The 13207-nt window shown below is 36.3% G+C and overlaps 1 protein-coding gene across 2 annotated transcripts in view; it reads left to right on the top strand.

The window, feature by feature from the left end:
• Positions 1–11614, top strand: part of LOC104572900 (ATP-dependent chromatin remodeler CHD1) — a 45276-nt gene extending 33662 nt beyond the window's left edge. The window contains exons 27-36 of one of the 2 annotated variants that reach the window (XM_088523968.1): positions 666–816; positions 1594–1716; positions 2106–2231; positions 4133–4396; positions 4795–4935; positions 6683–6861; positions 8662–8758; positions 8977–9034; positions 9628–9838; positions 10039–11614. In XM_088523968.1, the coding sequence (XP_088380094.1) occupies positions 666–816; positions 1594–1716; positions 2106–2231; positions 4133–4396; positions 4795–4935; positions 6683–6861; positions 8662–8758; positions 8977–9034; positions 9628–9838; positions 10039–10402 (1714 nt within the window). In that variant the 3' untranslated portion in view covers positions 10403–11614. Of the gene's footprint in view, positions 1–665; positions 817–1593; positions 1717–2093; positions 2232–4132; positions 4397–4794; positions 4936–6682; positions 6862–8661; positions 8759–8976; positions 9035–9627; positions 9839–10038 lie in introns of both variants that reach the window. The other variant, XM_088523966.1, reaches the window with a different exon arrangement.
• Positions 11615–13207: the final 1593 nt, after the last annotated feature.

Here is a 13207-nt window from a genome sequence, read left to right as displayed (position 1 = left end):
ATATATGTATCAATCCAGACTAAGCATCCTGTGACAACAGTGTGTTTCCATTCCCCACAAAGGACTGGCAGCAACAATCTGCTCAGTGTGCTCTTTCTTCCCTTCCCGTAGTAGCCTGTACCTGCTTTTGTTCCTGGACTGTATTCTTTGTGGACTGGGTTCAGTTAATCTTCATGCTCCAGACTAATCTGGCTTGTGGAGCTGCCCAATGTGCTATCTCTGCCTGAGGCAAAGCAGTATCTTTGGATACTTTGGCACAGTGGAGCAGAGAGCCCTTGTTGGTAGCCGTTTCCATCCTCACTCTCTGAACTTTTTTAGCTTGCCACCCCGTTTATCATACTACCCAAAATATCCGTGGGTTCAGTTAGTGGTTACACTTGGGTGATATTTTAACCTTTTCTTCATGGCTGACCAACTTTGACCCATTTCATGGCCGTTGTATTTTAATTCTGACCTTCTTTAAACATGCTGTAATAGCAATTTCAATAAATGTTCTAAAGAAATTGTAAGGAAGTCTGATGGTAGATAACTGAATTACCTTCCTAAATATATCAGCCTTCTAGTGATGTAGCAATGCTGACTTTTTCCACTCATAGCACATTCCCCACCCCCTTGCTGAGTTTCTGAAGTAAAGATCACTTATTTGTCTGATTTACCTCCATTAGATATGTCGTCCCATGCCACACCAAGGCAGCTCATTTTGATATAGATTGGGGTAAGGAAGATGATTCCAATTTGTTAATAGGCATCTATGAATATGGCTATGGCAGCTGGGAAATGATAAAAATGGATCCTGATCTCAGCTTGACACAGAAGGTATGTAATCTACAAAATTTTTCGTCCTAAGGAACTTTTCTGTTGAGCTAATAATGCTAATAAATTACATGCATTGAGTAAACAGTCAATGGAAGAGCATATTTTATCATAGCTCAAATGGCACTGAAGTTGTATTTCAACTTTATTTTCTTTTGTACCCTTTTTGTGGTAGACTTTAAGGTCTTGTGACTTCTATATTCTTGCGAATGCTAAGTATGCCTTCTCACAGTTTATTATGTTTTCGTATTTCCTTGTCCTTGGGCTTCTATCCTGTGATGTTATCCATTCCAATCTTTTGTTTCCCTGTTTTATATTCCCTAGTTGTGCTCACTTTGCTCTTGAACTTTCAGAAGAGAGGCTGTTCTGTGGTTTGGTGTTTTCCCCCTTCTCCCCACTCCTACCTTAATGCCGATTTCCTTCACTTGAAACTGTTTTTCACTCACAGCCTGAGAATGGCCATACTCGCCAGACCAGAAGTAGCACAGTAGCTGCTCAATAGTTCTGAGTAACAGATTTGTAGTGATGTAATTGTAAGGTTAGCAACAGAAATCTGAAGCTAGTTTCTTGAGTTTATTGATAACTCAGGACAGTTTTCCAAACTGTCTAAATGCTTAAGAATCTCTGTTTTTTTGCTGGCATGTAAGCCAAGTGTAATTGAAATAGGTTTTTCTTTTCCCAGTCTCTTGTGCAGCTTTTTCTTTTCCCCATGCTCCAAGATAGCAGCTCACAAACTTGATAATTTCTGCACCTGCTTGATAATACTTTTCTCCCTCTCAGATTTTGCCTGATGATCCAGATAAGAAACCCCAGGCCAAGCAATTACAGACCCGTGCAGACTACCTCATTAAATTACTGAATAAAGACCTTGCAAGAAAGGAAGCACAAAGACTTGCTGGGGCGGTAAGTACATTTTGACATGCTGTAGTGAGATAAAATAATATGCTTATGAGCATGTTAGTGATTTTCCTGTTTTCTTCCTTTCTTTTTTTCCTTTTTTTTTTTCTTCTGCTCATTCTTGGTGCAGTTTTTCTCTATATTTCTAATCATATTACATGAGACTAACTCCAGTAATGAATTGCAAGTTTAATATTGTTTTATTCTGTCCTACTTGTATATACTTTTTACTATTGTTTTGTCCCCAGTCCTGAGAAATATGTTGCCATTCGTGGCAACAAATAAGAGCAACCCTTTGTTTAATATAGAAACAGATCTTTTTCTGTAACTGTTGTTCAGAAATACTTGTTAGTTGAAGTAGTAAGGATACTTATTGCACTCAGGGCAATTCAAAGAGGAGGAAAGCAAGAACTAAGAAGAACAAAGTGCTAAAGGCTGTGAAAGTAAAAGAAGAAATAAAAAGTGACTCCTCTCCACCACCTTCAGAAAAATCTGATGAGGATGATGAAGAGGATAATAAGGTAAAAGATGGATATTCAGTTTTTGTTGTAAAGCTATTGTTAATATTATATAGGTACAGTCACATGAAAGACTGTATCTATATTAATTTAATGATAGACTTGTAGCTGAGGTATCATCATTAGGTTTCCAAATTATGGTATCATAGAATAATGTTATAGTCTGATTACAAGTGTCTTTGTACAGTGTCGAGATTCTTAATGACTTCAGCATTGTATCTGCCAGAAGTATCAATTTAATATAACATCTGAATATAAAACTGTTTCTGGCAAATGTGTTAGTACTGTTTTTACAGATTCTTTGGGTAGATACTTTTTGTTGTCGTTCAAGCTTAGTTCAAAAAAGAAGTTTGATTAGAAATAACATAATAATCATGTTCTGATGCCTGAAAGTGAAAGGTCCTGTATATGTCATGGCTTTCATTCCTCCAACAGACCTCCTAACATTGTTACTCTTTATTACTGATGTATTCTTTCAGGACTCTGTGTTCTGCTTTTATTGAGATTTTATAGGTTTTCTGGCTTTAACATTTATCTCACAGCAAAACAGCTAAAGAGAAAAAAACTTGGCTAAAATTTAGGACACGCTGGACCTAGTTCTGTGACTTCAAAGGCAATTGAAATAATTTGTGTGTGTCCTTCCTTCCAATTGAAAATAAACTGAAGTAAATGTTTTGCCTAACCGCTTTAAACTACTACAAGTCATTGAAAATGTATGTTAAGATTATCATCAACCCCTTCTGTAAGGGGCAAAGTATTTATACAAATATACAGTTAAAACTGAGTGGGATGGAAAAGAATAATGATACATTTATATAAAATCATCAGTCTTTAAGTGAAATGTTCCTAAATATGTTTAAATTATACTATGAAAAATAAAACATAAAGCAGAAAAAAAAATTTTTTTGAATGTAAACTTGTTAATATTTCCATGCAATAGTTTGTCTGGAACGTACAACTAAACTGTAAGGGCAACAAGGGCAAGTGAATCATAAAATTAGGTCTTCAATCTACTCTAAGATATGCATCAGGCACTAATCTCCACCTGAAACAGATGACACTGTCAGTCTGTCAATTGACTTGTATTTGGGGAAAGAACCTGGAATTCTGTCTCCTTTTGTTCCTTTACTAATGAATGTTCATCATTTCAATGCTCTTTTGCATACCTAAAATAATTGCCTTTCTGAAAACCGGGCTAGGTTGTTAAATCCTATTTCTGGATCTAAATGCCACTGACTTGCCATAGAATATGTAGTTTTCCTCTCTTTTTGTTGGGCAATTTCAGCTAGATACCAAAGGCTGGACTACCTAATCTAGGCACTTTGAGGTCCATGTGTTGGGTATTTTCACCTGCTTTCTTGGAAGCCAGGGTTCTCCATATGTTCTACCAGGATGCATTTCAGATATGTTTGTGTCAGGTTTTTTCTTTTTTCCCTTACACCTGGACAAGAGGAGGTTGAAACTTTGTTCCTTGTGAATGTTTAATGTGTGATCAGTGGAGAGTTACTGGAACAAAGCAAACTAGAACAGAGGTCTTCAGTCACCACCATCGCTCGAGTGCCCTGACCAATCAGTGCAGTTCACTCATGTCTGTTTCTGCATTTTTTTAGATCTTTACAGCTTAACTACCTTTTACTGAGGCAGATTTCCTTGGGGTTACAAAAATAAAATGACTTCACCTGTCAGCCCCGTTACTGCTGCCCAATCAGTGCTTGCTTTGTGTCACATCAAGGGCATGAGTGAGTGGTCCTCGTTCTTCTTTGCAGCTGCCTCCAGTTCTACTTGATAGGTGTTAGATCTAAGGAACTTATATACAGATCAAAAAGGATGTTTTAATCTGATGGTTACGAAACTGTATAGTTAGGTGCCCAGTTTGATGTGACATGTATGCTTGCGTATTGCAGGATGAGATTGTTTCAGTGAAAAATCCACATAAAAAAATAAAAGCAGAAAAAGAAAATGAAGAAAAGCCTGAGCCAGATATTGGTATAAAGAAGGAAGCTGAAGAAAAAAGAGAGACAAAAGAAAAGGAGAATAAGAGGGATTTGAAAAGGGAGAAAAAAGAAAAAGAGGATAAGAAAGAATTAAAAGAAAAAGATATTAAAGAAAAGAGAGAAAACAAAGTAAAAGAATCCACACAGAAAGAAAAAGAAGTAAAGGAAGAGAAGGTAACTAGGTTTACTTATCTTACGTAGCACTAGAAAGCCATCAGGATTTTGTGAATGATTTTGAGTTGAGTTCAATCATTTATTGATCAGTTGCCATTTCATTGAAGTCTTTTATGTAATTTGAAGTTTTACTTTTACCACTTGCAACTGCAAGAGCAGGTATATAAAATGGGAAGATTCATAATTTAATGGGGCTGCAAGTGGCCTAAGAAATGTCTTCGTTTGTTTTCCATTCTCTTTTTCCATGAGTTAGAGACAGAAAATAAACTAGCATTGAATATTAGACATTTCTTTCTTGTTGTTAGTGAAGAGAATGCAGTAACTAAATAATTGCTTAATTACAGAATGATTCTAAACCAGAGTTCGCTTATTGGATTAATTTTTATGTTTTTTTGTAGGTAAATGAAACCAAATCTGAAAATAAAGAAAAAACTAAAAAAACTCCTTTGTCAGATACTCCAGTTCATATTACAGCAAGTAGCGAGCCAGTTCCTATATCTGAGGAATCTGAAGAACTTGACCAGAAGACATTCAGTGTGGTAAGGCCTTTAATTGATAACTTAGTGTTTGCACTTGATACGCTAAGTGGACACAATTTCAGATGTTCTTTGTTCTGCCATTAGGCATTTTAGTAAAGATGATCTATTGCCAGTGAAATTTCAGATCAGTGAAGGGTTATGGATACGATACACAAGTCAGATTTGTTTTCTGGCTGGCAGTTTGGTTATTTATTGCAGTGTGTGTAGTTTATTGCACTGAATAGTTTTAACATATGAATATTGATCCTGAGGAATAACTCATGTATATAACTGCTTCTTAAAGGCCAGAAATTAATGAACCTGAACACAGTTGCAGTTTCCCTTCAGTTTAAAACTCACTATTAGGCACAGAAAGAAACAAATTCTAAAGCCCTTAGAAATATCTTGCCAGTGTAATCTATCTGATACTGGCAAGAATATCAGTTAAGTTAGTGTTGCTGAATAGAGCAGAATCAATATCTGAAGAAGAAAGTAGGTAAGCTCAGTCTGTGCTTTTCAGATTTTCATAGGTCAATGGGGGCATTTGGGAAGATGCCAAGGAGTTACTTTGAGCATCTACTTTCCTGCTGTGAATGGTGTATCATTCTGGTTTCAGCAAGTGTCTGTTACTGCCAAGCAGGCTTACTGGGTCTCTTGTGCTGTTGGCAGTGAATGGCAAACTTCAGTTTTCTGGTCATTATAACAGTAACCAGCTTATGTGCGTGCTTGCTTTTTCCGTGTATAGTTATTTTTTTTTCTAATTGCCTTTAGGTTAAGCAGCACATTCTGTAGATTGTGTTTTAAAGGCTGCTTTAATCTGTGGCTAGTATGTAATGTAGTTCCTTGATTACCTAATGGCAGTCGAACAGCTTTAGTGATTTTTTTTTTTCTGAGTTGTCCCTGGTTGTCCACTTTTCCTTTACAAGTAGCAATTGTAGTTTGGTTTTATGCATTGGTCATGGTCTGGTGTATTCCAGTTAGCATCTTAGCTACTTTTTCAGATGGAAATTATTGCTATATGTTGCTGAGGCAGTGTGCATTTTACCTTGCCATTGAGGTTGGATAGTATTTTCCAAGTTTTGTAACTTAAAACATACTAACTGGATTGTCTTACCATTAACACATTTGAAATACAATGAGAAAATTCAGGAACAGACGTATGAAACGTATCTATGGTACGCTGGTTGTTGCCAGTGTAGTGTACCTGAACTAACATTACCCTGGATAGCATGGGCTCGGTTGTATCTGTGTAGAGCTTGGGTTTAAATTCCTAGAAGAGGAATGTAATTGAATGCCAAGTTTAATTGTTGCTAAAGTATCTATTTAAAAACATACTAAACATTCTCATATTTAATCTTGACACCAAGTTTGTGCAGCTTTCAAGATCCTAAAAAGTAAAACAAGTCCTGTCATATATTGTGCTGAAAGTGATCATAAAATCCAGTTGTAATAAGTTCTTTCCCCAAAAAAATCTTTTAGGTTACATTAGTGTTTTCTTAAATCTTTCATATCTTTGTTGCATACAATCTAATGCTTTCATATAGGAGTAGATTTTCATCTGGATTTAAAATATTACTTTTTCCAAAGGAAACCTGTAGTAAAACTAGATTTTAAGAGCTGTGAGCGAAGCCTTGTGTTTAATTTGGCTTACAACAGTACTGTCTTTGCCTGTATAAATATCACACTAAGGGTGGGTTATGTTTTAGAATTCTTTCTTTTTCTTTTTTTTCTTTGAATAAATGTATTCCCTTTTTTTCCATTTTTACAGTGCAAAGAAAGAATGAGGCCTGTCAAAGCAGCATTGAAGCAGCTGGATAGACCAGAGAAAGGCCTTTCTGAAAGGGAACAGCTAGAACATACTAGACAGTGCCTAATCAAAATTGGGGATCACATTACTGAATGTCTCAAGGAGTACACAAATCCCGAACAGATTAAACAGTGGAGGAAGTAAGTTGTTCTGTGAGATTTTACTCAAAAAATATAAAATCCACAATTGTTCTGTTAAACAAAATATTTTTAATTACTTCTTTTTATTTTCCATGTTGTGTATCTTTCTGCTCTTTTAAATAAGGAACTATAAAAGATTGCCTGCAAATCACTATTTTTTAACGAATTCTCTTTATTTATACTGCTAGAGCAATGCATTTTGTCCAGTAGATGGAGTCACCTCACTTCTTGCAATTAAAAGCAAGCAATATTTAAACAGTGGAAAAAAAGTTCTTATCCTTAATGAATCTGCTTTTTCAACTTGGAGAGGATTTTATTCATGCTAGAAGTGGGCCATTCTAAACTTGTGTTTCAAAGTTTGTATGATTTTGAGTTACAAAAATCCCTCATTCTTTTTCTAAACTCTAGGATTAAATCCTGTTAGCAATGACTTCATAAAAACAGTTACCATAACATGTAATGAGAGATGACTTTTAAAAACAAAAGAGATTTTTAAATGTTTTATTCATCTTTATGAGATGGTAACTTAATTATTAAGAAACAAAATCTTCTGTAAAATTGCTATGTTCCCTTTTTGTGTTGCTAATATAATTGGAGTTGGTTTTATTATAATGTACACTTAAAACCTTTGTTTGAAAACATCCTGAATTCTGTATAAAACATTCAGTTTAAGTATTTAATTTCCTTGCAGACAGTTGTCAGCATAGAATGTTTCCATTTTTACTTTACTTTACTTTGAAATATTAGGGTGAAGGGAAATATAAAATCCATGTCTCAAAGGGCTCTTTGTATAAGTTTTATTTCTTTTAATGGAAATTCATAATACAGCTATTATAATAATAATTTGTAATACTGCTACCATATGCAGATTGTATGTACCATATGCAGATTATTAAAATACATATTTCAGCTGCCTTAACATATATAGTGTAGTAGCACCACATTTGTTGAATTATAGAGATGTCATGAGACGCACTGTTGACTGATTGTAGCTACTTTTGCAGAACTCTTAAGCCTTAAAACTCTAGTATTTAAGTCATCACAGTGAAGGAGGACCCTGATGCTTGTTGACCATACCCACTTAAAATGTCACTAAACTAAGTGCTAAGTTGAACAGTAATATTCTGTAGTCACTTTTAAACATTCCAACTGTTGATTAAATTTGACTAAAAGAATTCTAGGCTTGAGATCCAGTATTGTGACTGAAGAAGTAATGCAGGCTTTTTCTTTAGGGTTTTGGCTTCTCAACAGCAAGAGCTGATCTGTTCTTTCTTCCTTTGTAGCATAGATTCCCTAGATCCTTGTTGAATTTTTGGCTGTGATCCTTCCATCTTCTTTCAGTTTTCTCATTTGATTTCCAAAGCTTTGACCAGGCCATAAAATTCTGGGGAAGGGCAGTTCTTCTCTCTGATATCTTTAGGAAATGAGGCATGTAGGATACATGTCTTACACTGCAAAATATTTCAGGTTTGGAAAAGGCATTATTGAGTAGTCGTCTTAGGTGTTTTTGCAAATCATGCTATTAAAAGAACTGTTATAAATACATTTTTATGCATTTCTTTGCACTCTGAAATTTATCACAAAGTGATAAATAGTTAAAGGAGTTATTTTTTTCAAGTGTTTGAAATGCAGCTAGGTAATGTTTGCTATGCAAGTAGATAAAATGCTATGTAGTGCGCCTCTGAGTGATTTTAGTATACCAAAGTACTGCTGAAATGTCATTTAAGTCCATGTTCTGTTGCATGATATCAGAATAAGCTGACATACGGAAAAGTGTATCATGCCTTTCTTCTTCCTCAGGAATTTGTGGATATTTGTCTCTAAGTTTACGGAATTTGATGCCAGAAAGCTGCACAAACTGTATAAACATGCAATCAAAAAACGCCAAGAGTCTCAGGTAACTTTTCCAAGTTTTCCTCTAAACATAAAAATACACTTTCTAAGTACTATAACTGTTCTTTTAGCAAAACATTTAAATGGATTACTGGGAAAAGAGTAACTGCGAGGTCCATTTATCTCTTCATAATAAACTAGCCACCTATAGGGTGATATTTTTGAAGTATTCAGGTGTAACTTTGGATTTTATCAGTGAGTTTCCATATCTGTCTCTTTCAGCAACACAATGACCAGAATATTAGCAGCAATGTGAATACACATGTGATTAGAAATCCAGGTAAGAAATCTTATATTCTTGTGTTGGAGATGTTGAATAAATTATGTGCAATGAAATAACCTTAAAAATTGTCTTTTAGAGCTTCTATATTGCTACATATCAAAGGAATATGCTCACTTAGGGTAATTTAACAGACTGAACCCGGTACTTACTGGGTTTAGTAGTAAGCGTTGGGTATTACAAATAATAATAAAACCAAAACAAAATGAACAAAACCCATTCATCCTTAGGTAATTCCTCCCACTCTGTCTAAAACTGCTGTACTAAAGGCCCCAGATCTCTGTTGGTTGCTCATTTGAACTACACTGTTTTTCTTCATTTAAGAAGGATTGGACCAGACTGCAAAATTAAGTTTTTCAGCCCTGCACAACTATATTTCAGCTTGTTTTCCTTGCTACTTGCTTCTTGGATTTCTTTGAGTTCACTCACAACAGTGCATTTGTCTTTCAGCTATTTAGATACTGTCTTTATTAGATTGTAATGTTACTGTTGTATCATTTTAAATCTGACATGTAGCAGTGCTGTTTGAGTTAGGCAAGGAAAAGATTTTACAATGTGTGAAGCATCCTTATAACCTGTGCTTTATTACACAGATGTGGAAAGACTGAAAGAGAATACAAATCATGACGACAGTAGCAGGGACAGTTATTCTTCTGATAGACATCTGTCACAATATCATGATCATCACAAAGACAGGCATCAGGGAGATGCTTATAAGAAAAGTGACTCTAGGAAAAGGCCCTATTCAGCCTTCAGCAACGGAAAAGATCATAGAGACTGGGATCACTACAAGCAAGACAGCAGGTGAGTTGCTTCAGCAGTTGTAAAATCTGTTGGGAATTCTCTTCCAGTTCTTTTAAGAGGTCTGTAGTAAGCACCAAAGTGTCTTTTTCTGAGGAATGCTGGATTTCAAAGTAATTGTATGTCTGTAATGCAGCTTTGCTGAATTGGCAGTTTTAATTCTTACTGTGGGTTCAGTGGCATTAACGTAATTTATTTTTCAGATACTACGGTGATAGTAAACACAGGAAGTTGGATGATCACAGGAGCAGAGATCACAGGTCGAACCTGGAAGGGTGTTTGAAAGACAGTCGGCCTCATTCAGACCACCGTTCCCATTCAGACCACAGGATACATTCAGATCACCGTTCCAGTTCAGACTACAGTCATCATAAATCTTCTAGAGATTATAGGTACCACTCAGACTGGCAAATGGACCACAGAGCTTCTGGTAGTGGCCCAAGGTCACCGTTAGATCAGAGGTCTCCTTATGGTTCAAGATCCCCCTTAGGACACAGATCTCCATTTGAACACTCATCAGATCACAAAAGTACACCTGAACATTCATGGAGTAGCCGGAAAACATAACAAAGACTGACACTTCTGGACCCTCTTTTAGCCATATACAGTAAACTAACACAATAATTGCCTTACATGACTTGAAAGATATGGACTGGATATTCTATCAGTAGCAGTATTGTTACTTCTTTCCAGGATGCAAGGTCTATTATCCCAACAGAAGAAAAATATTTTTGTATTTAAAGTTTATGCTGCACTGTGCTGCAAATGTTGTGGCACCTTTTTTTAAGAAATGGAAGATGTTTACTTTTACAGGGACCTCAACACTGCCCCATTCAGACTGGATCTTATTATAAAACTCTTCATGCCAGAGTGGTTCTAGGCTGAACACAATTTAAATTATGTTTGTAAATGAACTTTTAAACACTGACCTGTGATCGTGTTTCAGGAAGGAACGAGGAGTTTGTTTTATTTTGTTGTTGTTGTGTTTTTTTTCCTTAGAAAAGAACTCTCAAGGACTTTGTTCACTTTCCAAAGCTACTTGTTTACATTGTACACTGCGACCACCTTGCCGCTTTTCATCACAAGCTTGAATATTTAAATTCTGTACCTATACCTGTAAAATAGCCAGGATTTCTCCTGTTTGTGATCAGTTGTAATGCCTTTTTACAAAACAACAAAAAAAAAGACACAAAAATGGCTGTAAATTATTGTAAATTAATTAAATGAGCTTTTTCCCCTCTCAGGCTTATTTTGACTGTTCCTTTCCCCACGAACTCAGGCCTTCTTATCACAAGTATGAAGCAAAACCAGTGTACTTACACTTTTTAATAAAATATCCTGATGGAATCACTTCAGAATGTAAAAAATGGGGAAAGGGAACATTTTATTCCATTTAGTGCTCCTTTTTTTATTGGATACTTTAGATACATTTTTTTTTCTGTTTGGTTTTTGTTTTTCTATTAAACTGTCAGTGTTGTGATTGTTGTAATGAAATGGTGAGAAATATTCAGCTAAACTGTGCTCTGGAAAGCTTTTTCAGGTGCATTGGTTTTAAAGGAGAAGCGTTCAATATCTGAACACTTCGGAACCCAAATCAGCCAAAATTTATTGTAAATCCATTTGTTTTCCCTCTTTAACATGGGCAATAATGTCAAATGTGCTATGCAGCCAGTTCATATTTTAGCAGATTTGAATGACTTTATTAATAGAATTGTTACAATGCACACTGATTGTACATAGATAACTTCTATCTGACAAATTAAATTTAAACTAAAAGGATATGTGGGCTCTTGTAGTTTTCTGCTGGTGTTTTTCTTACATTTAAGTATAGAAACATTAAACTCATGTAAATACTAATTTTAATACACGACATGAAAATCAGGGAAGAGGAGCTTTTAGCCCAGCATCTTGTGGTTGGAACCGTATCTCTTGCTCTATTGCAATCCATTGCTCTTGTCTTGCAATGTTGAACTTCACCACCCCTCATACCCCACAATTAAGCAAGTGGATGTAAAAACATTAAAATCAAATGAAAACCTTTTCACAGAGTATCTGTCTGCTAAGATCTCATCATAGACATGGTTGTGGCTCGTTTAAAGTCGTTATAATTTAACCTAATGCACTTACACTGAAGTAGCTTAAGCTGGAAGTTAGCTAGTGCTTATTCTGTCCTTGGCTCTTCATCTTCCCAGGATTGGGGAGGTCTTGCTTTGTGCTCCATTGCTTATGAGAATGACCATTCTGATGTATTGTTTGGGAGAATCCAAGGTCCTCTGTTAATAAGCCATGTATCCAGTTTCCACGCATGCAGATTTGATCTGTTTTGTTCTTCTGCAACGCGAAGTCTGAGGACTGTGTCGGGTGCTGAAGCATCTGTTTTGCATCAGCCTCTTGCTTTAAATGTTGCTCTCTGCGAGATGTTTTAGGAAGATGTTTAAGAAATGTGCTGACTTCAAGAGAACTTGTGCTCTTGATAGACTGGGTTCTTTCATCACCCTACAGGGACACCTTGCAACTGCCGTCTCAATCTTGTTAAATATTTCTAATCTGTCATCTCTCGTACTACTCAGAACAAGTATTTTGGTGATCTCTGACAAGGCCCCGGTAAATACACTCTAAAAACAGAAATGTGTTCTCTGAGTGGTTACCATAATGCCATTGTGGTGGCATTACTGTTTGCCTTGCCAGTGATTTCCCCATTTTGACCTTCAGTGTGGGTGTCCCATCAAAGCTGCCCTCAGACAGTCTCTGTTTTCTGGGAGGTGATCATTGCTGTCACATGCAGGACTTTCAGTGGATTCGAGTGGCAACAGCAGCAGGGTGGCTTTCTCTGAAGAAAAATGTCCTGTCTTTGCAAGGGATGCCTGCTTACTCTTGGAGCAACCAGTGCAGTGTAGATATTAGAGCTCAGCGCTAGTCATTACTGACTCACTGTTTTGCTGAAGAGTTTTTGATCTATGTTATAAAATCCCTGTGAGGTATTGCAGTTGGGATGTGTTTTTGAGGAGTGCTGTATCTGTCTCTCTGTGAAGACTCTCCAAGGAGGTAAGAGGCACCTGTTAGGAGCTTCCTGCTTGCGCTGATTAAAGTTTCCTTTGCTCCGCTACGTCAGGATAGCATAGGTAGCACTAGTGCACGCAGTTTCTCTTTCCAACAAGCAGTGCACAAATTGTAGTTGCACCTGGAGGTTACTGTCTGTTCTTAAAACTTCACACTAATAAAAACTTCAATGTAAAGGGCTCCAAAAGCTGAGAAATGCAGTTCTGCTAGGAGCAGAAAGGAAAAGGGATTCTGGAGTTCCTGACTTGTTTCTTATCCTGCTTTTCATTTCTGTCTGCAGTTCAGCTGTTCTTGAGATACAGAATTGAGAGT

This window comes from Tinamus guttatus, unplaced genomic scaffold (assembly GCF_059628265.1).
Source record: "Tinamus guttatus ecotype Peru unplaced genomic scaffold, ASM5962826v1 Tinamus_guttatus_pri_ptg000200l, whole genome shotgun sequence".
NCBI lineage: Eukaryota > Metazoa > Chordata > Aves > Tinamiformes > Tinamidae > Tinamus > Tinamus guttatus.
Note: the sequence above shows the minus strand (reverse complement) of the source record. Positions and strands in the feature narration are given on the sequence as shown.